The sequence below is a fragment of the Mobula birostris genome, chromosome 11, assembly GCF_030028105.1.
Source record: "Mobula birostris isolate sMobBir1 chromosome 11, sMobBir1.hap1, whole genome shotgun sequence".
Classification (NCBI taxonomy): domain Eukaryota; kingdom Metazoa; phylum Chordata; class Chondrichthyes; order Myliobatiformes; family Myliobatidae; genus Mobula; species Mobula birostris.
In genome coordinates, this window is record NC_092380.1 from 15,744,405 (window position 1) to 15,771,671 (window position 27,267).

General features: G+C 47.0%; 1 protein-coding gene across 6 annotated transcripts in view; it reads right to left on the bottom strand.

The window, feature by feature from the left end:
* LOC140204863 (TRIO and F-actin-binding protein-like) overlaps positions 1-27,267 on the bottom strand; it is a 301,234-nt gene that overhangs the window by 50,495 nt on the left and 223,472 nt on the right. For all 6 annotated transcript variants that reach the window (XM_072271741.1, XM_072271739.1, XM_072271738.1 and 3 more), the window contains 2 exons: positions 5,165-5,221; positions 2,326-2,394 (listed from right to left, as the gene is read on the bottom strand). In XM_072271741.1, coding sequence (XP_072127842.1) covers positions 2,326-2,394; positions 5,165-5,221 — 126 coding nt within the window. The remainder of the gene's footprint in view (positions 1-2,325; positions 2,395-5,164; positions 5,222-27,267) is intronic.

Sequence of the window (27,267 nt, forward strand, 5' to 3'; positions counted from 1 at the left end):
AACCTGCCCCTCAGGTGCCCTTAATATCCTTCTCCCTCACCTTAAATTTGTGCCCTCTAGTGTTTGACTCCTCTACCTTGGGAGCAAGACTGCGATCATCCCATCCATCCAATCTATACCCCACGGGCCAAATGCAGGCAAATGGGCTGAAGGGTATGTTTCCGTGCTGTATAGTTCTACGACTTTATGTTACCAAGTGGGAACAGCTGTCCCAGCCTAATACCTACGTGTTCAGTTCACATTCTGAGACTCAGGACCATCGCCACATCTCCTTTCCTCCCCCTGACCACCCACCCACCTGCCCTCACAGCAGAGAGGAGCCAGCACCTTCACCCAACCCCATGCCGGGGGCTCTCTGACTCTCAGCCCGGATGCTGTTGGTGTGTTGGAGGGGAACTGGAAACTGTAGCTGTGCCTCTCTGACCCCAACCGCCAGCATGACTACAGACCTTAGAAAGCAATTCAACCCCGTTTGCAGTGCTCGATGACACACACCTTTGTCCTTCCTCTGCAAAACACAGGTTCAAATTCCAATGCTGAGCTGTCCTCGTCATCCCTCGTGCTGAAAACCTTTCTACCACAATGATTAAATCTGTACTTAACCTCCAACAAACCTTAACCACAATTTGGTTAATGTCCTGGACCATTATTAAAACATAGAACATTACAACACCATTGAGGTCCTTTGCCCCATGATGTTGAGCTGACCTTTTAACCTACTCTATCAACCTAACCCTTCCCTCCTATGTAGCCCTCCATTTTTCTATAATCAAAGTGTCTACCTAAGAGTTTCCAGGGGTTCCCAACCTTTTTTATACCATGGACCCCTACCATTAACCCAGGGGTATGTGGACCCCAAACTGGGAACCCCAGCCCTAACATACCTGCCTCTACCAACACCCCTGACACTCAACACTCTCTGTGTTTAAAAAAAAACTACCTTTGACATCCTCCCAATACTTTGCTCTAATCACCTTAAAATTATTCCCCCTCATATTAGCCCTGGGGGTAAGAAGTTCTGGCTATCCACTATCTATGGTTCTTATCATCCTGCACACTTCTATCAAGTCACCTCTCCTCCTCTTTTGCCCCAGAGAGAAAAAGTCCTAGTTTGTTCAACATTTCCTCATAAGACATGCTCTCTAATCCAGGCAGCATCCTGGTAATTCTGAGATTCTGACACTCCCCTGCACCCTCTCTAAAGCTTCCACATCCTTCCTATAATCCGAACTACTATATTCTTACAACGTCAGGGTCTCTGATTGACAGCTGTCAATTGCCAAGGTCAGCCGCTTGACCCAGTTCCCTAAAATCAAGTTAGCTTAAGCTGTTGTCATTTCAAAATTCCCTGCTCGTACAACATAGAACAGTACAACACAGAAACAGCTAGGGTAGCCCACAATGTTGTACCTTAATGATTAAACCAGTGATTAAACATCTAACTAAATGAATCCTTTCTGCCTATCCCTGTCCCTTCATTCTCTGCACATTACCTATCTAAGAGCTTCATAAATGCATCCATCATATTTGTCTCCCATTCCCACACATGGCAGCACAATCTTGGCTCACAGGGCATGTGCTATCACGAGAGGCTGGATAAACTTGGGTTGTTTTCTCTGGAGCATCGGAGGCTGAGGGGAGATCTGATAGAGGTTTACAAGATTATGAGAGGCATAGATAGAGTGAACAGGGAGTATCTGTTACCCTGGGTTGAAATGTCTAATACCAGAGGGCATGTATTGAAGGTGAGAGGGGGTGGGTTCATAGGGGATATGAAGGGTAAGTTTTTTTACTCAGAGAGTGGTAGATGCCTGGAATGTACTGCCTGGTATGGTGGTAGAGGCAAATACATTAGAGGCTTTTAAGAGATGTTTGATAGGTACACAGATGTGAGGAAGATGGAGGGATATAGACATGGTGTAGGTGGGAGTGATTAGTATTTTGGGTGTTTTTAATTTGCTTTTCAGCTGGTTCAGCACAATATTGTGGGCCAAATGGCTGTATTCTTCTATTCCAGGTACCCACTCCTCTTTGTGTAATGAATTTGCCCCTCACATCCCCTTTGAATTTAGCCCCTCTCCCCAGGAAAAGGATACTGGCTGCCTGCTCTATCTATGCATCTCATTACTTAAACCTCAAACAGGCCTCCCCTCAGCCAAATCAAAGAGCTATACACAATGCCAGCTAGATTTGAATCCTTGCCCATAAAAGGGAACCAACCCACAACACCCTCCGCCCAGTGCCAATTCGTGTCCTAACCTTTTCTCTCTGCTGCATCGGCACCAAGGACTGGGGGTGTGGCTGATGCTTCATAAAACCTCTTACCTCCTCTGCTGTGGAGTCTCGGTAATATCTCAAGCTGCAGTCTGTCAGAACAAACCAGTGCTTCTTCCACTGAAACAGGAGAACATTGACATGAATTGTCTCTTATTATTCAGGAGGATTAATCAGTAAGATGGCATCTGTGTCCGTGCATTTACCCAGTGTAGTGGATGGGCACCCGTGGCTGGGAGGTACCATGTTCTGTCTCTGGTCGGGGCCAAGTGACCATAGCCTGAGAGTAGCAAGGAAGTCAGCACCCTTGAGCCCAGGAAAGAGCAGGCAGGTAACTCACTCCTGATGGATGCCTTTCAGTTTACACTGGGACTGAGTTTGTGTAACCTGTTTGCTTGTGATGTTCCTCACAAACCAAACAGAAACCAACCTGAATTCTACAGTCAAAGAGGAAAAGGGGAAGGGACCAACAATGGGCAAGGGAGCTCCAAGTCGTGGTGCCTTGATTTCTGACCACGATTTGAGCTTCCCTTACACACAGTTCGGCTCGAACTGCTTTCAAGTTCTAGGGCACTCCATCTCACCAAGGGCCATTCAGCCCATCATACCAAGTTGTGCCACCTCACCAAGGCCCTCCAATGCATTATCCCATTTAAAGGTACAATGTGGAATAGGGCCTTCCAGCCCCATGGGCCGCACCACGCAACGACCCACCTATTAACCCTAGCCTAATCACGGGGTAATTTACAACAGCCAATTAACCTACCAACTGGTACATCTTTAGACTATGGGAGGAAACCGGAGCACCCGGAGGAAACACACTTGCTGACGGGAAGGGCATACAACCTTCTTACTCTGAACTCTGGAATGCCCCAAGCTGTAACATGGTCCTTCCAACTGTTACGTTTGATCCTGCCGATGACAACAGCTCAATATGCAAAAGAATGCTTCTCTTGATGCCTCATCCTTATTGGTTATAATTAACAGGCTCTTGATTAGTCAGGGCATCAAAGGTTACAGGGAGAAGGCAGGAGAATGGGGTTGAGGGGGACAACAAATCAGCCATGATGGAACGGTGGAGCAGACTCGAAGGGCTGAATGGCCCCATGTTCTTTTACCAAACACCTGTTAACTATTTCCTCTGGTTACTGACTTCCCCCACATTTTTTTTGTTTGTTTAACTTTCAGATCGCCCCTAGCTTTCCCAAAGAAGAATTAACGGGATGAACATGCAGAAGATATTTCCTTCTGGGGGAGGGCCGGGGTCACCCATTTAGGATGAAGGAAGGCAATTTGCTTTTCTCTCAGAAGTCTGGGAGACACTGAAACCCTCTTCCTTAAGGACCAGTGGAAGCAGAGACTAAAAATAATTTTAAAGCATAGTTGAAAAGATTATAATAAGAAACATGGTGAAAGGTTTCTGTGGGGGTTGCAGTGAACGCAGGGTGGAAGTTACAGTCAACTCTGCCATGTTCTTATTGAACAACAGAGCAGGTTTGAGGTGTTGAGTAGTTTCCTCCTTCTGATTCGTCCATTCATATGTCAGTAATAACCTTATCTTAGTCTCCCCACATAACTGAACAGCTTCTGTGTCGGTACCATGACACTAAACTCTTATACTTCACCAAGGTCCCGATAACCTTCCTGAAGGTGCCACAATACCACAACCCCTTCCCCAGAAGAATTCTATAGCAGTGTGCTTTAAACGGTTAGTTTCACATCCTGTATTAATAGAGCAAATTGCAGTGTTTGTACAGCAGCCAGCACATTTTGCCTTTCCACCTTCAAAGATTTATGCTCAGTATCCGGAACAGATTCCGATCATTGTCAATGTTTGAGCCAGATCCAGGTCAACGTCCATATCCCCAAAAAAAAAGTAATTGTGCCTCGTGCTATTTACAGATCTAGGTCCGAATCTAGTGTCATAATCTAAACAAATTCTTGATCAACATCAACATCTGACTCAAACTTCGACCTCGACTCCACTGTGCCAGATCCCTGCCAATGACTGAGGCAGGCTGCACCTTTAAGCGATGGCCGCAGTCACTGGTATCACTGGACAGAGTAGGAGAGTGGCAACAATTATTCATTACTGATGATAGGTCTTGGCCAAAAATGTCGACCCTTTATTTCTCCCCACAGATGCTGCCGGACCTTGAGTTCCTGTGTGTGTGTTACTCTGGATTTCCAGCATCTGCAGAATCTCTTGCGTAATATTAATTACCATCTCTTCTGTTGAAGGTTCCCTGGAATGGGTATAATGCGGGGGTGGCTTGGGCGCTGGGCTAGCTCAGACGCAGGGAGGGGGGGCCTCGGACACGGGGGTGGCCCTGGACACTGGGATGGGCTCGAATGCGGGGGTGGCTCAGATGCGGAGGTCAGTACAATGCCTGGGTGGATAACGTGCAGGGGTGATGAAATGCAGGGACAGGGTATGACACAGGGGTAGACACCATGCAGAGCAGGAATTACCCAGAGGCAGGTACAACAATGTTGAAAGGCATGGACAGGGTGGATGTGGCAAAGTTGTTTCCCATGATGGGGGAGTCTACTACGAGAGGGCATGACTTAAGGATTGAAGGGCGCCCATTTGGAACAGAGATGCGAAGTATTTTTTTTAGCCAGAGGGTGGTGAATCTATGGAACTTGTTGCCACGGGCGGCAGTGGAGGCCAAGTCATTGGGTGTATTTAAGGCAGAGATTGATAGGTATGAGTAGCCAGGGCATCAAAGGTTATGGTGAGAAGGCGAGGGAGTGGGACTAAATGGGAGAATGGATCAGCTCATGATAAAATGGTGGAGCAGACACGATGGGCCGAATGGCTGACTTCTGCTCCTTTGTCTTATGGTCTGATGGTCTAACACAGGGCATTTTGCTAATGGACACTTACCTCGCCAGAGTCACCCAGAATGGACATCCAGCCCTTCTTGAAATTCAGGAGGTCTGGCTGAAATCAGAAAAGCAAAGATAAGGTGATGCATTCTGTCCCAAACTCAATGGAAACATGCTAATTACCTTCCCAAACAACATAAAACTTCAGCACTGCAAGATTCATCCTATTATTCTAAACACTTGATTAGTTACTTATTCAAAGTTCAAAGTAAATTTATTATCAAAGTACATATGTTCAGAGATTGATTTTCTTGCGGGTATACTCAATAAATCCAATAACCATAGTAGGATCAATGAAAGACAGCACCTGGCAGGGCAGACAACCAGTGTGCAAAGGACAACAGACTGCGCAGATTCAGAAATAAATAAATGATCAATAAATATTGAGAAATTGAGATGAAGAGTCCTTGAAAGTGAGTCCATAGGTTATGGGAACATTTCAATGATGGGGCAAGTGAAGTTATCCCCTCTGGTTCAAGAGCCTGATGGTTGAGGGGGAATAATCGTTCCTGAGTCCCTCTGCCACCCGATTCCGAAATGGACATTGAACCTGCGAATACCCTCTCACTTTTTAATATATATTATTTCTGTTTATGCCTGATTTTTTAACCTATTCAACATACGTATACAGCAATTTATTATTATTTTTCCTCCTCTTCTATACTATGTATTGCTTTCAATTGCTGCTGCTAACTTAACAAATTTCATGACACATGCCAGTGGTGATAAATCTGATCCTGAACCTGGTAGCGCGAGTCCTGAGGCTCCTGTTCCTTCTTCCTGATGGCAGCAGCGAGGAGAGAGCAAGGCTTGGGAGGTGAGGGTCCCTGATGATGGATTCTGCTTTCCTGCAACAAAGCTCCGTGGAGATGTGCTCAATGGTGGGGACTGGGCCATGTCCACTACTTTTTGTAGGATTTTCCATCCAAGGGCATTGGTGTTTCCTTACCAGGCTGCGATGAGGCTAGACAATACTCATCTATAAAATTTTGTCGAACTTTTAGATGTCACGCTGAAACTTCGCAAGCTCCTACGGAAGTAGAGGCACTACCTTGCTTTCTTCGTAATTTTCAAGATGTAGACAAATTTCAAGGTGTATAATAAATGTGCTTTAAATCTTAAATTTTAATTGCACTTGTGCTGAGCCCAGGACAGATCCTCTGAGGTGACTGATAGATAGATAGATATACTTTATTGATCCCGAGGGAAATTGGGTTTAGAGCATAAATATAGCGATACAAAAACCACAAGATAACACCAAGGAATTTAAAGTTGCCGACCTTCTCCACCTCTGATTCCCCGATGGGGATTGGCTCATGGACATCCAGTTTCTTCCTCCTGAAGTCAATAATCAGTTCTTTGGTTTTGCTGACATTGAGTGAGGGATTGTTGCTGTGGCACCACTCAGCCAAGTTTTCAATCTCCCTCTTATACGCTCTAGGAGGGGAGGAGACGATGGCGGCACAACACAGCGTGCGCGGCCGCTCCGAATTGATAATCGTGTTTGTTAAATAGGGGCCGTGCACAATCCTGACTTGATGGGAGACGGACATGAGAAGCGCGGAGGAACATCTGGAGAAACTTCCGAAATGCCCGCTTCGCTGCCGCTGCTACTGTGCAATCGAGAATCTCCGGAGGGGAAGACCCCAAATCCTCAGCTTTGCCTATTGCTTGTTGCCGGGGCCGGGGTCGAAGCACTCGGCAGAGATGGTGCTCGGTGCTCGGTGTCGGAGGGCTGGTCGGAGGCTCGAAGTTTTCGGGCGGACTCAGAGTCGGACTGTGGTCGGTGCTTCCAGGGTGCTGCATTGGCAAGTTTGCAGCGCTGGAAGCTCATGGCAGGGAGAGTTTCTCCCTTCAACCGTCTGCATGAGATGATGGGACTTTCGAGAGACTTTGAGACTTTTTTTTACCGTGCCCACGGTCTGCTCTTCATCAAGTTACGGTATTGCTATGCACTGTTGTAACTATATGTTATAATTATGTGGTTTTTGTCAGTTTTTTTTAGTCTTGGTTTGTCTTGTGTTTCTGTGATATCATTCTGGAGGAACGAATTGTATCATTTCTTAATGCATGCATTACTAAATGACAATAAAAGAGGACTGCGTGTCCTCATAATCTAATCTAATATGCTGATTCATCACTACCTTTGATTTGGTCAACGACAGTGGTGTTGTTAGCAAATTTAAATATGGCATTGGAGCTGTGCTTAGCCTCACAGTCATAAGTGTAAGGTGAGTAGAGCAGGGGGCTAAGCACACAGCCTTGTGGTGCACGTGCGCAGATGGAGATGCTGTTACCAATCCGAACTGACTGGGGTCTGCAAGTGAGAAAATCGAGGATCGAATTGCACAAGGAGGAACTGAGGTCAAGGTCTTAAAGCTTATTGATTAGTTTTCACAGAACCCTGCCACAGCAGAGGAGGACACCCGCTTATGCTGCCAGCCCCGGCTCCACGATCCAAAGACCCTGCTCTCCTGATCCTTACTCTTTCATCGGATCCTTTTTGGAAGTTGTTTCTGAATCTGGTTCCACCAGCCTTTCAGGCAGCACACTGCAGGAAGTAGCAACTTGCGGAATAAAATCAGATTCCATAATCACATGCTTGGCATTTTTTGGTGATTCACGTAGGACACAAACTCTGGCAGCTGAGGGAAGCTGCTTTTCTCCTTTTACCCTTTCAAACCCTTTAATGATTTTCACACCGTTACATTCCCAGACTGCGCTCAGGGTGCTGATGACCATAAAACGTAGGAGCAGAATTAGGCCATTTGGCCCATCGAGTCTGCTCTGCTATTCCATCATGGCTGATTTATTATCCCTCTCAACCCCATTCCTCTGCCTTCTCTTCATAACTTTGACGCCCTGACTGATCTAGAGCTTACCAAGCACCGCTTTAAATATACCACATGACTTGGTCTCCACAGCCGTCTGTGGCGTTGAATTCCACAGATCCGCCATCCTCTGGTTTAAGAAATTCTTCCTTATCTCTGTTCTAAAGGGGTGTCCTTGCATTCTGAAGCTGTGCCCTCTGATTCTAGACTCTGCTGTTCTAGGAAACATCCACTCCATGAAACTCTATCCAGACCTTTCAATATTTGATAGGTTTCAATGAAATCTCCCCACATTCTTTTAAACTCCAGTGAGCACAGGGCCAGGGCCTTCAAACGCTCTTCATATGTTAACTGTTTCATTTCTGGGATCATTCTCGTGAACCTCCTCCCAATGTCAGCACACCCTTTCTTGGATAAAACGCCCAAAACTGCTCACAATACTCCAAGTGCAGTCTTGATTGATGCCCTATAAAGCCTCAGCAGATTTAACAGGCAGAGTTATTGAGATACAGGGAAGGACAGTGAGTACTGGGACGTGGAACCATTTCTTCACTCAGATGGGGTGAGCCGGTGGGTGAGCTTTAATTACGAACCTGCCTCGCCCACAAGGGGTGGCGGAAGTCAGGACACTAAATTTTCAAGGAGGGGGAAGACAAGTTTCTAAACACAGAAGGCACCAAAGGGTCTGTGCAGAGAGTGAGAATGTGGCATTAAGATGGAAGATCTGACATGGACATATTGAATGATAAGAGGAGGCTAGAAAGGTCTGCTCCTGAGCATTTACCATCAAAGTGGAATTTGTGGGTCTGATTGAGTGGTACAAATTGGGGTGACACGGTAGCCTAGTGGACAGCACAATGCTTTACAGTACAAGTGACCCAGGTTCAATTCCCACCACTGCCTATAAGGAATTTGTACATACTCCCCATGACCACGCGGGTTTCCTCTGGGTACTCCGATTCCCTCCCACAAGTCCAGAGATGTACAGGTTGGCAGGTTGATTGGTCGTTGTAAATTGTCCCGTGATTAGACTATGATTAAATCAAGAGATTGCTGGGTAGCACGGCTCAAAGGGCCGGAAGGCCCTGTTCCACGCTGTGTCTCAATAAATAAACACACACAAATATAGGCCCTTCAGCCCATCTAACTCCTGAAATCATGCTGATGTTTTTGGTCATCTACACAATCCCATTTGCCCACTTTAGGACCGTATCTTTCAAGCCTTGCCTACTCAAGTATCTTTTTAATTCCTTTTAAATATACTGATAGTATCTGACTCCACCACTTCCTCTGGCAGAATGTTCTAGATATCAACCACTCTCTGTGTAAAAGCCTTACTCCTCCAATACTCTTTCAAATTCTTTCCTCTCAGTTTAAACTGCACCTTGTTTTTGTCACCCCTGCCATGGAACAAGATATTAACTAACTACCCTATCTAAGTCTTTCACAGTGTTAAACAGTACACTTCTATCGGATTGCCATTCAATCTCCTTCACCTGAGGAGGCCCAGCTGGCCTGATCTCTCCTCGGAGCTAGAGGCCTCCAATCCAGGACACATCCTGACAGAGTAATGGGTGGCCAGGCTCCGACCTGCCACTAGCAAGTCTGTTCTGGTCTAGGCTATGACTCCAACTAACTCCCCTTGCTTGAGAAGGGAAAGGTTATCTCCTGAGCAGGGAGGGTCTGATCTCAATAACTTCAGATAATCTTGCCTCTGTTAGGCCAACTACTTGCTGCTGCCGGTTGCGATGAAGCCTCTACCCACCACCTTGGACCAGCCGAAACTCCGAATGAGTGACTTTCGGGCTCTGGGAGATCGGTGTGGGATTGAGCGGCATGGTAGCGTAGCGGTTAGCACAACGCTTTACAGTAGCTGCGACCGGGGTTCAATTCCCGCCGCTACCTTGAAGGAGTTTCTGCGTTCTTCCCGTGGCCGTGTGGGTTTCCTCTGGGTGCTCCAGTTAATTGGTCATTGTTAACTGTCTCGGGATTAAATTGGGGGACCATTGGGCGGAGCAGCTCAAAGGATCAGAAGGACCCCGTTGTATCTCAATAAAATAAAATGTAAAAATTGGTCTTCCTCTGCTCTTTTACGCATGGGAATCCTGGACTCTTATCCAACTTCTTACACAATATGCTCGGATCACCTTCTCATTATTCCCAGAACATTTAGATGCACTTGGGTCGGTGGAAGATTCAGGAATAGCTTTGCAGAAGTTAACAGCATGTTCCCCAAGTGTTACCTCTTAATTCCTAGAAAGTGTTACACTGACGTACGAAATAACCACAAACCATGTACTGCAGGTGATTTTTTCAGTGAAGCTAAACTCCAATGTGAAATCTTCACCCCACCAAAGACCTTTTCACCTGAGCAAGCGACGCATTGTCCTCCCGCTTCTTTGCAGGTGCGTTCTCGGGGAGTTTCTCCTGACTGTGGATATATTCCCACACAATGGGTGTGGTACATATTCACAGTACAATTGAGATCTCCTTTAAACTGAATGGAGCACCCAACAAATCAAATGGAAAATGAAGTCTGGGCGTACTAGTTTGCTGTCATTCCTATAGTGCTGATTGTTAGCGATGGTGGGACTAACACAAGATCGTCAACTATAAAGACAATGCGTTGTTAAAGGGCTTTTCTCAAAGATGTTTATCAGTTGTCCCATGGAAATACTGTTTCCTTTCCTTTATCTGTCGCCCACACAAGGTCATGACTCTGGACATCCCAACACCAGTGTAGCCCAAAGGTCAATCAGAAGTCCTGATCAAAGCACGAAGGTTGATAGGAGGACCAGAGGTCAAGTTGCAATGGCTGGAGCCGCGAGTCTTCAAATCTCTGCAAGTCCATTGGGGAAGTTGAATCTCAGTGCTTGCGAATCCACGAGCCCACTGGGGGCTGCCTTGGGGTTAGAGGACTGTGTATGTTTGCAGTAGGAGCGCGACTGGCTCTTCTGTTGCTGCTTTGCTACTAAGCTTGCCCTGTCTTGTGGGGCTCTGCGTGGCTCTGCCGAACACAGTGGGCGTGCTATGTCGGTGCCGGAACGTGTGGCATGCTTGTGGGCTGCCCCCAGCATATCTTTGGGTGTGTTGCTTGTTAACACAAATGACACATGTCACTCTATGTGCTGATGTGATAAATAAATCTGAATCTGAATCAACATCAACCTCCTTTCATTGCACGATCTTTCCAGCTAAAAAGAGATGCAGCTTCATGGAATATTGGCACCAAAGTGACCACTCCAAGTCTCGCACCATACTACTGCTTGCCCATCACACAGGGCAGCGATCCATGACACACCAATGTGGCAATGATAGTGGGAGCACCTTCTCCAGATAGACTATGGAGACGGATCTCCATAGTCAGAGATAGAGAGTAAACGCTGATCTTGCCCGCATTCAGACAATGCACAAAAACATATCAAACGTGGGGACCAGAGGTTCACCATCATTGAGTCATACAGTCCTACAGAAACAGGCCCTTCAGACCAACTGTTCTGTGTTGACCAAGATTCCCATCTAAGCTAGTCCCAGTTGCCCAAGTCTGGCAAGTTCCTAGAAGTGAGCATCATCATTAGCCTGTCATGGTCCAACCACAATGATGTAACGGCCAAGAAAGCTCCCCACTGCTTCTACTTACTCAGGAGGCTAAAGACATTCAGTATATCGCCCTCGACCCATAACACTTTTTAATCGATTCACTATAGAAAGCATTCTGTCTCCAACAGAAACTTTGTTATTAAAGTTAATTGAGGGATACTGTGTACAGAAACATTCAAACTGGGAGCCACAAGGCCCATAAACACGAGAAGATCTGCAGATGCTGGAGCTCCAAAGCAACACACACAAAACGCTGGAGGAACTCAGTTAGCAACTCTGGGGTAAAAACTGAACAGTCAGTGTCTTGGGCCAAGACCCGAAGAGGAGTCCTGAGGGAGGGTCTCGGCCCCAAACGTCGACTCGTCACTCTTTGCCATCAATGCTGCCTGACCTGCTGAGTTCCTCCAGCATTTTGTGTGTGATGCAACTAGGCCTTTTGAGTTTGCTCCGCCATCCCATAAAGTCGGGGCTGATGTGAGTGCAGCAAGGGCTCTACATTCCTGTCTACCCTGTAGTAACCTTTCTTTCAGCAAGAATCCATCTTCCTCAGACTCAGCATCCTTTACCTTCAGAGGTCAAGACACCAGGAGGACAGGAGACCTTCACAGTTGCTCTTCCAAAAGGTCTCTGCAGTTCCTTTGGGTTCATCAGATGCGTGGAGAGGGGGAGCTCGTGACATGGGCAACAGCTTGCTCTCTGTATCGTACTGCCCAGGCTTGGGTATCTAGACTGCCAGGACACTCCATGGTCAACTCTGACCGACAGAGGCCCTCGCATCACCTGCCTGGCCTGCTGAGTTCCTCCAGCATTTTGTGTGTGTTCCCTCTGGAGGCTGCAAGCTCAAGACCACTCTGTTGACAAGGCAACTCTCAGGAGCCGGGTAAAGGGTCCTCCATGTAGAGGAGCAGCCAACTCTCAGTTGCTTTACGTCATTAAAACACGACTCCCAGAAATTATCCTCCAGCACTGATTGTCAGTGCATTCGCGACTGGGCAAAGTCTAGTGGAATTTGCATAAAGACGGCTGCAGCTGGAACCAGGCACAACAAAGCAGCTGACACAGTTGCTAGCCAGACGGGATACACTGAGGGAAACTTCCAACACCTTGCTGTCCACTGACCCAAGAAGGATCTCAGCTCTTAAAGGCACAGTTCCCTCAGCAGGCATTCACCCACAACACACAGCTTGGCTGCACTGGAGTCAGGGACTGTGGGAGGAGCAGAACAGGGGGTTCAAGGAGTGAGTCCCTTGGCAGGTCCCTTGTCAGCTCTGGTGATGCGAAGGGTTGTGGGGAGGGGGTCACTTTTGTCCACACTGGGGACCCCTTGCAAGATCTTTACAAACAGTGTCTGTGAGGAGCTCCTCGTTGCCTGTGTTTTTAACAGCTTGCTTCCCCAATCAACTGGCAGACGGGGATGTTGTACCTGTCACTGTGAGACACAGGCAGACAGGGATGTTGTAACTGTCACTGTGAGACACAGGCAGACGGGGATGTTGTACCTGCCACTGAGACACAGGCAGACGGGGGTGTTGTACCTGTCACTGTGAGACACAGGCAGACAGGGATGTTGTACCTGTCACTGTGAGACACAGGCAGACGGGGGTGTTGTACCTGTCACTGTGAGACACAGGCAGATGGGAATGTTGTACCTGTCACTGTGAGACACAGGCAGACAGGGATGTTGTACCTGTCACTGTGAGACACAGGCAGACAGGGATGTTGTACCTGTCACTGAGACACAGGCAGACGGGGATGTTGTACCTGTCACTGTGAGACACAGGCAGACGGGGATGTTGTACCTGCCACTGAGACACAGGCAGACGGGGATGTTGTACCTGTCACTGTGAGACACAGGCAAACGAGGGTGTGGTACCTGTCACTGTGAGTCACAGGCAGACGGGGATGTTGTACCTGTCACTGTGAAACACAGGCAGACAGGGATGTTGTACCTGTCACTGTGAGACACAGGCAGATGGGGATGTTGTACCTGTCACTGTGAGACACAGGCAGACGGGGATGTTGTACCTGGCACTGTGAGACACAGGCAGACAGGGATGTTGTACCTGTCACTGTGAGACACAGGCAGACAGGGATGTTGTACCTGTCACTGTGAGACACAGGCAGACGGAGATGTTGTACCTGCCACTGAGACACAGGCAGACGGGGATGTTGTACCTGTCACTGAGACACAGGCAGACGGGGATGTTGTACCTGTCACTGTGAGACACAGGCAGATGGGAATGTTGTACCTGTCACTGTGAGACACAGGCAGACGGGGATGTTGTACCTGTCACTGAGACACAGGCAGACGAGGGTGTTGTACCTGTCACTGAGACACAGGCAGATGAGGGTGTTGTACCTGTCACTGAGACACAGACAGATGGGGATGTTGTACCTGCCACTGAGACACAGGCAGACGGGAATGTTGTACCTGTCACTGTGAGACACAGGCAAACGAGGGTGTGGTACCTGTCACTGTGAGACACAGGCAGACGGGGGTGTTGTACCTGTCACTGTGAGTCACAGGCAGATGGGGGTGTTGTACCTGTCACTGTGAGACACAGGCAGACAGGGATGTTGTACCTGTCACTGTGAGACACAGGCAGATGGGGATGTTGTACCTGTCACTGTGAGACACAGGCAGACAGGGATGTTGTACCTGTCACTGTGAGACACAGGCAGACAGGGATGTTGTATCTGTCACTGTGAGACACAGGCAGATGGGGATGTTGTACCTGCCACTGAGACACAGGCAGACGGGAATGTTGTACCTGTCACTGTGAGACACAGGCAAACGAGGGTGTGGTACCTGTCACTGTGAGTCACAGGCAGACGGGGATGTTGTACCTGTCACTGTGAGTCACAGGCAGATGGGGGTGTTGTACCTGTCACTGTGAGACACAGGCAGACAGGGATGTTGTACCTGTCACTGTGAGACACAGGCAGACAGGGATGTTGTACCTGTCACTGTGAGACACAGGCAAACGAGGGTGTGGTACCTGTCACTGTGAGACACAGGCAGATGGGGATGTTGTACCTGTCACTGTGAGACACAGGCAGACAGGGATGTTGTACCTGTCACTGTGAGACACAGGCAGACAGGGATGTTGTACCTGTCACTGTGAGACACAGGCAGACAGGGATGTTGTATCTGTCACTGTGAGACACAGGCAGACGGGGATGTTGTACCTGTCACTGTGAGACACAGGCAGATGGGAATGTTGTACCTGTCACTGTGAGACACAGGCAGACGGGGATGTTGTACCTGTCACTGAGACACAGGCAGACGAGGGTGTTGTACCTGTCACTGAGACACAGGCAGATGAGGGTGTTGTACCTGTCACTGTGAGTCACAGGCAGACAGGGATGTTGTACCTGTCACTGTCAGACACAGGCTGATCTGATCACTTGGCTGTCTTTCTCCTACCCGCACACAGGCAGAGGCCAATGAGGTTCGCTTCAGAGGAAAGTAAAACAGAGAACTGGTCACAGGAGGCAGTGGAGTGGCTACACATTGCTTTGAATTGGTGGACTGGGCCGTGTTAAAGTATACATCAGAGGATCTGAATGAATACATCCCAGTTGTCACGGACTTTATAAAAACAGTTGCAGATGAGTGTGTTCCCACAAAATCATTCAGGGTCTTCTCCAACCACAAGCCCAAGATGAACGGTGAGATGCACAATGTGCTGAGGGTCAGATCAGTGGCATTTAGGTCTGGTGTCCAAGTAAAAAGTAAGAGGAAGTGGCAATTCAGCACCAAACCTGAAGCACTGAAGGATGCTTGACAGCTGTGGCAGGGCTCGAATGCTATTACCTTTTACAAAGTGAAACCAAACAACATAGGTGATGACAAGGCTTCACTCCCTGATCAGCTCAATGCCTTCTATGCTCACGTTGACCATCAAAATATGCAGGAACCTTCACGAATCTCCACAGCCTCCAATCACCCTGTGATTTCAGTCTCTGCGGCCAACATCAGAACAACCTTCAGGAGGGTGAATCCATGGAAGGCATCCAGCCCACACCATGTACCTGGCCAAGTACTGAAGACCTGTGTCAATCAAATGGTTGGAGTGCTCACTGTGATCTTTAACATGTCGCAAGATGCATACAGTAGGATGCTATTTATCAATTATAGCTCAACATTCAATACTATCATCCCTTTAAAACTAATCAATAAGCTTCAAGACCTTGGCCTCAATAACTCCTTGTGCAATTGGATCCTTGATTTCCTCACTTGCAGACCCCAGTCAGTTCAGATTGGCAACAACACTTCCACACTCTCCGTCTGCACAGTTGCACCACAAGGCTGTGTGCGTAGCCCCCTGCTCTACTCACGTTATAGCTATGACTGCGAGGCTAAGCACAGCTCTGCTACCATATTTAACTTAGCTGACAACACCACTGCCCTAATCTGAATCAGAGGTGGTGATGAATCAGCAAATAGGAGGGGGATTGAAAATCTGGCTGAGTGGTGCCTCTCACTCAGTGTCAGCGAGACCAAGGAGCTGATTAGTGATTTCAGGAGGAGGAAACCGGAAGTCGGTGAGACAGTCTTCATCGGGGGAATCAGAGGTGGAAAGGGTCAGCAACTTTAAATACTTCGGTGTTGTCACTTCAGAGAATCTGTCCAGCAAGTAAGTGCAATTATGAAGAAAGCACGGCAGCCCCTCCACTTCCATGGAATTTTGCGAAAATCGGCATGACATCTAAAACTTTGACAAACTTCTATAGATGTGCGGTGGAGAGTATATTGACTGGCTGTATCACAGCTTGGAATGGAGACACCAATGCCCTTCAATGGAAAATCCTACAAAAGTAGTCAATACAACCCAGTCCATCAAACCCTTCCCACCACTGAGCACATCTACACGGAGCACCCTCCTAGGAAAGCAGCATCCATCATCGAGGACCTCCACCATCCAGGCCATGCTTTTTTCTCGCTGCTGCCATCAGGAAGGAGGTACAGGAGCCTCAAGGACCTACACCACCAGGTCCAGGAATGGTTATTACAGAGAGGATAACTTCACTCACCCCATCAATGAACTCCAAGAACCTTTCATCTCTTGTTCTCAATAAATAAATAAGCAATAAATATCATTATTATTTTTCTACTTTGTATTTGCACAGTTTGATGCCTTTTGCATGTTGGTTGCTTCTCTATCCTGCTGGGCGCAATCTTTCATCGATTCTATCGTGTTTCTTGGACTTACTCAGTACACCCGCAGAAAGCGAACCTTGGGGTTGTATACGGTGACATAAATAGCACTGTGCAAAAGTCTCAGGCATCCGAGATTTTTTCTATAAATTTTGTTTTAGATGGTTATCTTTTTTCTGTCTTCTGCATTAGTGTGTCAGCAGAAAAGAGCAAATTTTAGATTTTCAAACAACCATTTTCCAAAAAGTTAAATGTTACAGAGAATTTTTTGTATTTCATTAAAGAAAGTAATATATTAAGTAATAGACCACTTTTCATATAAAAACTTGATTCCTTTGTAGGTCTTTGAACAAAGATAACAAACAGGTGCTAATGATCAATGACATGGTAAGCTGAATGAACTAAACCGATTACCTGAAACAGAAATGGGTGTAGAAAGAGCCAAACTGGGTGAAGGACAACCAAACTAAAAGGTGAAGGTGTGGCAGATGTGAAGGTTTAACCTTCCAGTCATCAGTTCTTGCACCATGGCAAGAGTGAGCACAAGACACAAGATGGGCATCCTGCATCAGCAAGTTCTCTCCCAGCAGAAATTTCCTGCAGACAGGAGTTTCAAGATGTGCTGTCCAAGCTCTTCTGGAGAAGCACAAAGAAATGGGCAAGACTGAGGACCAGAAACACAGCGGTCGGCCATGGAATCTGAGTGTAGCAGACGAGAGATACATCGAATTGACTTCCCTTCTAAAGTCGGAAGAAGTTCAGTTCTGAACTCACAGAAACCACTGGGACTCAAATACATTCGTCTTCAGTCCAGAGCAGTCTTGTCAGAAGTGGTCTTTATGGGAGAGTCGATGCCAAAAAGCGATTCCTCCAAAGTGGAAACAAAGCCAGGAGACTCACCTGTGCACAAAAACACACGGACTGGGTGCTGGACGATGGCAGCAACAGCTCCGGATCGATGAGTCAAAATTTGAAATTTTTGGCTCAAACAGGAGGCAATTTGTCTGTAGAAGAGCTGTGGAGTGAGTATCTGTAGCCAACAACGAAGCACAATGGAGGTTCCCTGAAAGTTTGGGGTTGCATTTCTGTAAATGGAGTTGGTGATCTGGTCAGAATTACCGGAATCCTCAATGCCGGGAAGTACAAGCAGGTTCTCATCCATTATGCGATACGTCTGACTAGTCCCAACTTAATTCTGCATCAGGACAATGACCCCAAACGCGGCCAAAGTCGTAAAGAACTACCCTCAGGACAAAGGAGTTCTTCAACAGATGGTTTGGCCTCCATGGAGCCCTGACCTCAACATCATCAAGGTTGTCTGGAATTTCTTGGAGAGACAAAGCAAGTGAGAAAGCCAAAGTCTTCAGAAAAATTGTTGCAAGTTCTCCAAGGTGCTAGGAACAGCAACCAGCCGATTTTCTTATAAAACTGCACGACAGTGTACCTCAGATAATTGATGCAATTTGAAAGGCAAAGGATGGCCACACCAAATATTGATTTGATTTAATTTTTTACTGTTTACTGCTGTTTCTGGTAATTTTTTTGATATTTAGAAACTTTTTGTTATTTTTGAAAGTATCTTTGCTTTACAGAATGTTTTATTAAATGCGCCTAAGACTTTTGCACAGTACTGTAGGTTCAATTGTAATCTGAACTTTGGTTAGATAGCACCACAATGCAGCTGTTCAGTAGTGTGCCCAGCAAGGCTCCCCTGGACTGAAGCAGATGCTGGAATCACCTCTTCCTGAACTGAGAAAAGCACAATGCTTTCTATACTCGCTTTGACCACCACAATAAGGAGAGACCATCGCACACCCCATGTCTCCTGATGATCCTTTGGTCTCAGTATCTGAAGATGACGTGAAGGTTGCCTTCAAGAGAGTGAATCCAAGGAAAGCATCCAGTCCGGACAGAGTACCTGGCTGAGTACTGAAGACTTGTGCTGATCACGGATATCTTCAATCCCTCACTCCAGCAGTGTGTGGTACCCATCTGCTTCAAGTAGGCTTCAATCGTACCGGTATCCAGGAAGAGTGTGGTAACCTGTCTAAATGACTACCGCCCAGTGGTACTCACATCCACAGTGATGAAGTGTTTTGAGAGGCTGGTGTTGAAGCTTATCACCTCCTGTCTGAATAGTGACTTGGATCCGCTCCAATTTGCCTACCAAAGCAACAGGTCTACAGCAGATGCTATCTCATTGGCTTTTCACACAACCCTAGAACATCTGGACAATCAAGACGCATACATCAGGATGCTCTTTATCGATTACAGCTCGGCATTTAACACCATCATCCCTCAAAGCTAATCAGTAAACTCCAAGACCTGGGCCTCAATATGCCCTTGTGCAATAGGATCCTGGTTTTCCTCACTTGTAGACCCCAGTCAGTTCAGATTGGCAAAAACACCTCCTCCACGATCTCCATCAACGCAGGGGCTCCACAGAGCTGTGTGCTTAGCAAGACCAAGGAACTGATTGTAGACTTCAGGGGAGGTAAACTAGAGGTTCATGAGCCAGTACTCATTGGAGGATCAGAGGTGGAGAGGGTCAGTAACTTTAAATTCCTGGGTGTCACTATCTCAGAGGATCTGTCCTGGACCCATCATATAAATAAAATCGCAAAGAAAGCACAACAGCACCTCTACTTCCTCAGGAGTCTGCAGAGGTTTGGAATGTCATCAAAAATCTTGGCAAACTTCTCTAGATGTGTGGTGAAAGTGTGCTGACCGGCTGTGTTACGGCCTGATACAGGAACACCAATGCCTTTGAGCTGAAAATCCTACAAAAGGTAGTGGATTTGGCCCAGTACATCACGGGTAAAACCCTCCCAACCATTGAGCACATCTACATGAAATGTTGCCGTAGAAAAGCAGCATCCACCATCAAAGATCCTCACCACCCAAGTCTTGCTCTCTTCTCGCTGCTGCCATCAGGTAGAAGGTACAAGAGCCTCAGGACTCACACCACCAGGTTCAAGAACAGTTACTACCCCTTGACCATCAGGCTCTCAAACAAAAGGGAGAACTATACTCATTCTACTTCTGATGTTCCAACAACTGACGGTCTCACTTTAAGGACTCTTTATCTTGTTATTTCATACTTGTTATTTATTGCTATTTATTTATATTTGCATTTGCACAGTTCATTGATCCTGTTTAAGGTTACTGTTCTATAGATTTGCTAAGACTGTCCACTGGAAAAGAATCTCAGGGTTGAATGTGGTGACATGTACGTCCTCTGATAGTAAATTTTACTTTGAATTTTAAACTTTGAACTTTCCAAAGATCCACAGTGCTAAGCACAACCAGCCCGCCACTGTGTTGCTCTTAGGTCAGTGGCCAGCTGCTGTGGCTGGACACACGGGGGTGTAGAGGGCAGCTCTCATCCCCTGCCGCCCTCCACAATGAGGCAGCTCCTGAAAACGTCCGACGGCGCACTCTCCCTGAGACTAAAACTCCCACATGTGTCTCCTGGAAACACTGTCCCAACAACCTGATGGACAACCACCTGAACATCAAGGTAGTGAAGAGCCTTCCTGTTGAGGGGAATTTGAGGGAATCCTTGTGTGCAAGAGGGCAGTCAGAGGCGAGGCAGCAAAGATGCTGTCTGTTCCCCACTGGAATTAATTTATCATAACACTTCAATAATCCAACCCCATCTGGACTTTGGTAATGATGGACTGGAAGGTTTACCGAACTATTGATACAATTCCTACTAATACCCCAATATATTCATTTAATTTTTTTAAAACACAACATATAATAAGTTACATTATAATGAACAGGGATGTGTGAAATGGGGCCTTGGTGAATTGACGGGGGCGGGGGGGGGCAGACTGGACCTTGGTGTGTTTAAAGAGTGTGTGAGAAATGGGACGGTGATGAGCCAGATGTCCCAACAACCAGACAGCAGCTTACAAAGTTTTACTGTCACTGAAACCATTCCTTCATCTGGGCGACCTGCCTGAAGTGTGGTGGGCAACGGCTCAGGGGGCATTGTGGAGATCTGCTGAGGATCTTGGAAAGACCCTGGGGAAGGGAGCTGAGACCTGAGATGGCTTGACCTCCAGGGATGCCTGCAGAGCAGGCATGACAGCTAAAAAGTGAGACATGTCACTACGGGGTTTGCACGTCGTCCCTGTACTTGCATGGGTCTCCTCTGGTTGCTTCCTATATAGGTCAGTAAGTTAATTGCCCTTGGTAAACTGCCCCGACTGCAGGGTTACATGGGGCGGGAGGGGGTGTTGGGGATGTTGATGGGAATACCGGAAGAATAGGAAAATTAATTCTAAATGGGCACAGATTCCATAAACACAATACATCCCCACTTCTCCTCTCAACCACCTGCACCCTATCCTCCATCAATTCTTCAGTGTGTTTTTTCTGTGATGAAACACTCCACAATGGCAGGAACTTCTCCTACAAAGACCATAGTGCATTTGTTCCATCACTAAGGCTATCCTACTGTGTACGATGCCTTGGGCCTAGTCTGCTACAGATTATCACAACCCAGGGCCCTGAACAACACCAAGATACGTCTCCTTTAACACGTCTCTGGTGCTTTATTTCAAGCCACACGCAATCATGATCATGATTAATTCCCTGAAGTTCATCAGGAGCCAGGGAGTACTGAGTCAGTGGTAAGAGACAAGCCACACCTGCCATATTTATAGTTCACCTAAACTTAGAGGATGGAACATCCTGTTGCATTTCCTTTATCAGCACTGGGTTACAGTTTCTGTGCTTCCTTTCTAACAGCTTTGTGTCTGCACAGGCTGCAGCCCAACAACACTTTCCACAGAGCACTGACTTAAATATACTAAGAACGACGTTTAATATATTACAACTCTTTCCATCTTGAACCCACCACTAAGGGAAATAAAAAAAAACTTTTCAGCCAACTGAATCCCTTCTTGATGAAGTCCTGATGAGGGATCTCAGCCCAAGACATTATCTGTTTATTTCCCTCCTGGCTTGCTGAGTACCTCCAGCGATTTTTATTTATTTATAGGGTCTTTTAAGAGACTCTTAGAGAGATGCAAAGAGCTTAGAAAAATAGAGGTATATGCGGTAAGGAAATTCTAGGCAGCTTCTAGAATAGGTCACATGGTCAGCACAACATTGTGGGCTGAAGGTCCTGTAATGTGCTGTAGATTCCTACGTTCTATTTTGTTTTATTTAGTGATCCAGCTCGGAGAAGACCTTTCAAGCCATTCCACACAAGCGCCAACAAATCTGATCACAAGACAATTTACAATGACCTACTGGCCTACCCAGTACATCTTTGGACTGTGGGAGGAAACTGAAGCACATGGGGAAAAACCCACATGGTCACGGGGAGAACGTACAAACTCCTTACAGGCAGTGCTGGAATTGAACTCTGAACTCTGGAACGCCCCAAGCTAACCGCTACACTACTGTGGGTGTTGCTGAATCCCTTCTTTATTACTCTTAACCTCATGGCCTCGAAGGAGTAGAAACCACGTTGAAACAGTTTACTCCCAGCTTGGCTAACGCCATCTTTGCTGCACTCCCCGCGCTGGATTTTGCAGACCAACTCTCACTACCCATGAAGATCGCAAGGGGCACAAATTCCACCGGGCATCATAGCGCAAGCTAACACGTGGCATGCAAGAGAATTCCTAGAAACATCGTTTTCTGCAAACAATTCTGTAAATAGACGTGTAGACCTCGATCCCTTTTATAAGACAATGCCGGCAAAACTCCAGACCACAACATGCAGAGGTCACCACACAACCAATCAGCGACGAGACCCCTCCCTATGTCACAATTGAATTTCTGTAATGATGACCAGTCAACTGATTGATAAGTATATAAAAGCCAAGCAATTGGAGGACACACCACAAATGAACAGTGCACTGATGAAGTCTCCTCGTATGGTGACAAAATGTTTTTGCTAAGACTGGAGAACAAGTGAACCAACCATCAACTACCCGAGCTACACATTCTCGGAGTTATTTCGATGTTGAAACTGCCTGTCTTTGCAATGAAATTTTATCGTTTTAAGCCCCGGGTTTGTTTTGCAGTATTCCCAACAAGGCTTTGGACAAGTATAATGCAACTTTCTCTCCTTTCCATTCTAGCCCCCTTGAGATCAAAACCAGCATTCTTTTAGCCTGTTTTGATTGCTGTTTTGTTTTCGCTGATGAATGCGCAAACCTTTGTCCTTCCTCTGTTCTTAATCTAGTTCCAAAATATTCCAATGTGTTGTTCTCGGATGCCAAGCTGATGACCTCATAATTCCACAGACTGTACGCTATCTGCCAGCTTCTGACTCATTCCCTCTTTGTCTCGTGGTGACTTCCATCTCCATCCAGATAGCTCACTGCCTCTCAGGCATACAGCTCTCCTGCTGCACAGATCTACTGGCACACTGGGACACGTGTTAAAGGATCCCTGTGTGATGGGCCCTTCCTTGGATTGTGGTTCAATCTGCTGCCTTTGGGATCACTTACAAGCATCTGCCCTATCGGTAGGTGAAAAAATGATCCACTGCCACTAAGTATAGCAGGGGAATTCTCTTGGACCAACATTTATCCATTAACTAACACCATGTAAAAACAGATGGCTATGACTAATACAGAACACAGTAACAAGTAAACTTCTTTGAAACGATCCCTCTTCTGTTCCTTGATCTTGTTATTGGAGATTCAGTGTTACTCGACCCTGCTACTTTGACCTGGCCCACACCTTCATTAACCTGGTCCAACACTTGCCTTTACTGAGATCTTCCTCCCCCATACATCCATCTTAGGGTGCACGGTTATGAATATGCTAAGGTGGTGGGGTTATAACCTGTGGTTGAAGTTGGGGGAGGGGGACTTGGTTTGTTGGAAATGAGTGCTTGGGTTTGGGGGATATGAGCCAGGGTTTGTTTGGAAGTTTGTTGGAGGTAAGGGTTAGGGATAGGGGCAGAGTTGAGGGATGGAGGAGAGAGGACAGAGGACATAGGGGTGTGGATGTTGGGGTTAGGGGTAGGGTTGGGGGATGGATGAAAGAGGCTGGAAGGCAGAGGGGTATGGATGTTAAGATTAGGGGTAGGTTTGGGAGATGGAGGAAAGCGGCTGGAGGACAGAGAGATGTGGATGTTAGGGTTAGGGGTAGGTTTGGGAGATGAAGGAAAGAGGCTGGAGGACAAAGGAGTGTGGACGTTAGGGTTAGGGGTAGGTTTGGGAGATGAAGGAAGAGAAGAATGGGACCTGCTGAGGTCAAACAAAGGCTAAGTGTGGCTTGCACAAATGACCTGGATTTTTCCTCTCGTTCTCCTGTGTGTGAGGGGTTATAACACAAAATCAAAGCAGAAAATGCTCGGAAAACTCAGCAAGCCATGGCCCCATGAGTGGGACAAGAAGCATTTAGTGTTTCGGGTCCTTCATCAGGACTGAGAAAGAGAGAACAGAACATGATAGCTCTAGCTAGCAGAGAATGGTGGGGAAAAGGGAATACCTCTGATAGGGTGAGACCAACTGTGTGGCAATTAAGGAGCCATCAAGCACTGTTGTTTGAGTGATACCTTGCTCATAGTAAACCCATGGGATATATCCAACAGACCAGACCTTAGAAGGAAAACACAAAAGAAAAAGTGAGTTTGAATGATCATGACAGAAATGGCCAATTTCGATAAAAACAGAAAGAGTGAGTTGCGTAAACTTGGAGGGGTAGACATGTTGTGACGTATCTGGTCAGAAGATGAGGTGTCGCTCCTAATGCTTGTTGAAACAGTGCAAGAGATCACAGACATTGAGGTCAGAGTGGGGTGGGGAGAGAAGGGAGAAGGAAGATGAAGGTCGTTCCTGCAGACTGACTGCAGTTGCCTGACAAAGTGATCACCCCGTTGGCATCCGATTTCGCCGAAGTGATCACTGAACCTCAGTGCACGAAGCAGCGCTGCCATTGTGCGGAGGTGTCCACCACCCTCCCCCTCCCCCACCCTGGCATTCCACGGACAACTGACCACAGCTCCTAAGAATTCCTTCCGTGCGTCCGCAGCCTGCTGCGGGCACTCACACAGAAGGAGGCTTTCATAAGCTGGTGCGGCTGCCTCAGCATTACTTAAAGGAGACCCGCCCACGACCACAGTGCCTGGCTGTGGGACCGCCTGCCAGGGCAGGGTCGCCTTTAAGAAGCAATGGAGATGCTCACGGAATGGCTGTAAAGAAAACTGATGTCACGCAGATGGCATGGCTTGGCTTGCACCCAACTTGCTGATATTTAAATGCCTGGTGTTTATGCACTTCTGCCAGTTTAACGAATAAAGCAATATCCCCAAAGTTCAAAGATTCAGTGCCTGGCTTAGTCCCCAGCACAAACTGCCTTATCCACAACCAAAGCACACACCACACACAGTGTTCCCTTCCCCAGACCCACTGGCGTTCGGCCAGCAACACCTCCGGACAACCCCCACCCCAGCACCCGAACCCTCCGTTCACCCAGCTATCACTCACTCCACCAGCACCAGATCCTTGTTCACCAGCCATTCCAGGCTGCCTGTCCTCCTGCCTTCCATTTCCCACTCCCTGCTCCCCCACTCCCGTCGCATCTCAAGCACAAGCACGCGTTTTAACCCTTTAACCCACAGTAAGTGGTTTGCACTGGGCACACACTCCATTGCAACTTTGTGGTGCAGGAGCTGGTTGTCTCATCGGGAGAGGAACTGCACTGAATGATACTGACAAGGATTGTGAGGACAGTCACTGTCCAGTGACCCAGGTTCAGTCCTGCCCCCGGGTGCTGTCTGTGAGAAGTTTGCCCATCCTCCCCTACGTCTGAGTGGGTTTCCTCCGGGTGCTCCAGTTTCCTCCCACATCTCAAAGGAATTCAAGTTAGTGGGCCAAGTGACTTTAATCTGGGGGGGGGGGGGAACTTCTTCATTCAGAAGGTGGGGACGAGCCGCCAGCAGAAGTGAAGTGGTGCATACAAGTTCAATTGCAACACCTAAGTTGGTTGAGTGAACTTGGTCTTTTCTCCTTGGAGTGACGGAGGATGAGGGGTGACCTGATAGAGGCGTAGATGATGATGAGAGGCATTGATCATGTGGATAGCCAGAGGCTTTTCCCCAGGGCTGAAATGGCTAACATGAGGGGGCACAGTTTTAAGGTGCTTGAAAGTAGGTACAGAGGGGGTAAGTTTTTCCACACAGAGAGTGGTGGGTGCGTGGAATGCACTGCTGGCAGAAAGTGATAGAGGCAGATACAATAGGGTCTTTTAAGAGACTTTTAGAAAGGTACACAGAGCTTAGAGAAATAGGGGGCTATAAGCAAGGGTAAGTCTAGGCAGTTTCCAGAGTAGGTTACATGGTCGGCACAGCATTGTGGGCAGAAGGGCCTGTAATGTGCTGTAGATTACTATGTTAAGAGAAGTTTGGATCGGTGCACGGATGAGAGTGGGAAGGTTATGGTCAAGGGGCAGATAGATGGGACCAGGCAGAGGGCCAGGGCAGCAAGGACAAGATGGGCTGAACTGCCTGTTCCTGTGCTATAGTGTTCTATAACACTGGATTAATTAGTGCAGATAGCCAATAGGAGAGATAATGGAAATATTAAAGGGAACAGGTTACAGGGAATTAAGAGGGGGGTTGAGAATGGGTTTGCTCTAATAGCTGGCATAGATTCAACGGACTGAAAGGCCTTCTCCTCTGTCATACTAAGTGAATGAGTAAAGGCTCTGAAACTATGCGCTTGCTAAAGATACTTATAAACCTTTGTTTAATATAGAACATAGAATAGCTGAACCAATTAAATTACTAATCAAACGGCCAACCAAACTAATCCCCTGTGCCCACACAAAGCCAACATCCTTGCATTTCCCTCACATTCATATTGACGGAGTGACCTGTGGAAGCTGCAGCAAGGAAAGAGTTAATGTAATATCCAGGCAATGACAGGCTCCAGATTGAGAGCCCAGGCAAGAAAGGGCTTTAAAGAGCACACCTTTCCTTACACACCAGGAGTCTGAAGACGAGATAGTGATCCAAGGTGCAAGCTCCAACTAAGGGGAAATTGCTTTACTAACATCAAAGCTTATAGTTTCTATTAACTTTTAACACCTCTATTGTGAACGCCGATTGATCTTGCAAGTAAGGAATTCAAACCTACACAGTTTACCAAATGATCAATATACATAACTGCTAGCCAATTCTGGATAAGCAAGGCATCTCTTTGTTCAGACTTCAGAGTTCAGTGTGGTGACAGGAGCCACGCCGTCCTCCTTGTGTGTAAGTAAAATAAGGTATTTTTGAGTCGTAAGTGTGTGTGTGCTCTGATTCCAGTTATTGGGGACGACATGACAGACGTGACTGTGAATGTTTCTCTGAAACACCTTCGAAGGTTTCACTGTATTTTAAACAATCACATTTTTTAAAAAATTGGTTGCCAACCAATAGGCTTCAAAGGTACATTTAATGTCAGAGAAATGTATACAATATACATCTTGAAATCTTTTCCTTCGCAAGCATCCACGAAAACAGAGGAGTGCCCCAAAGAATGAATA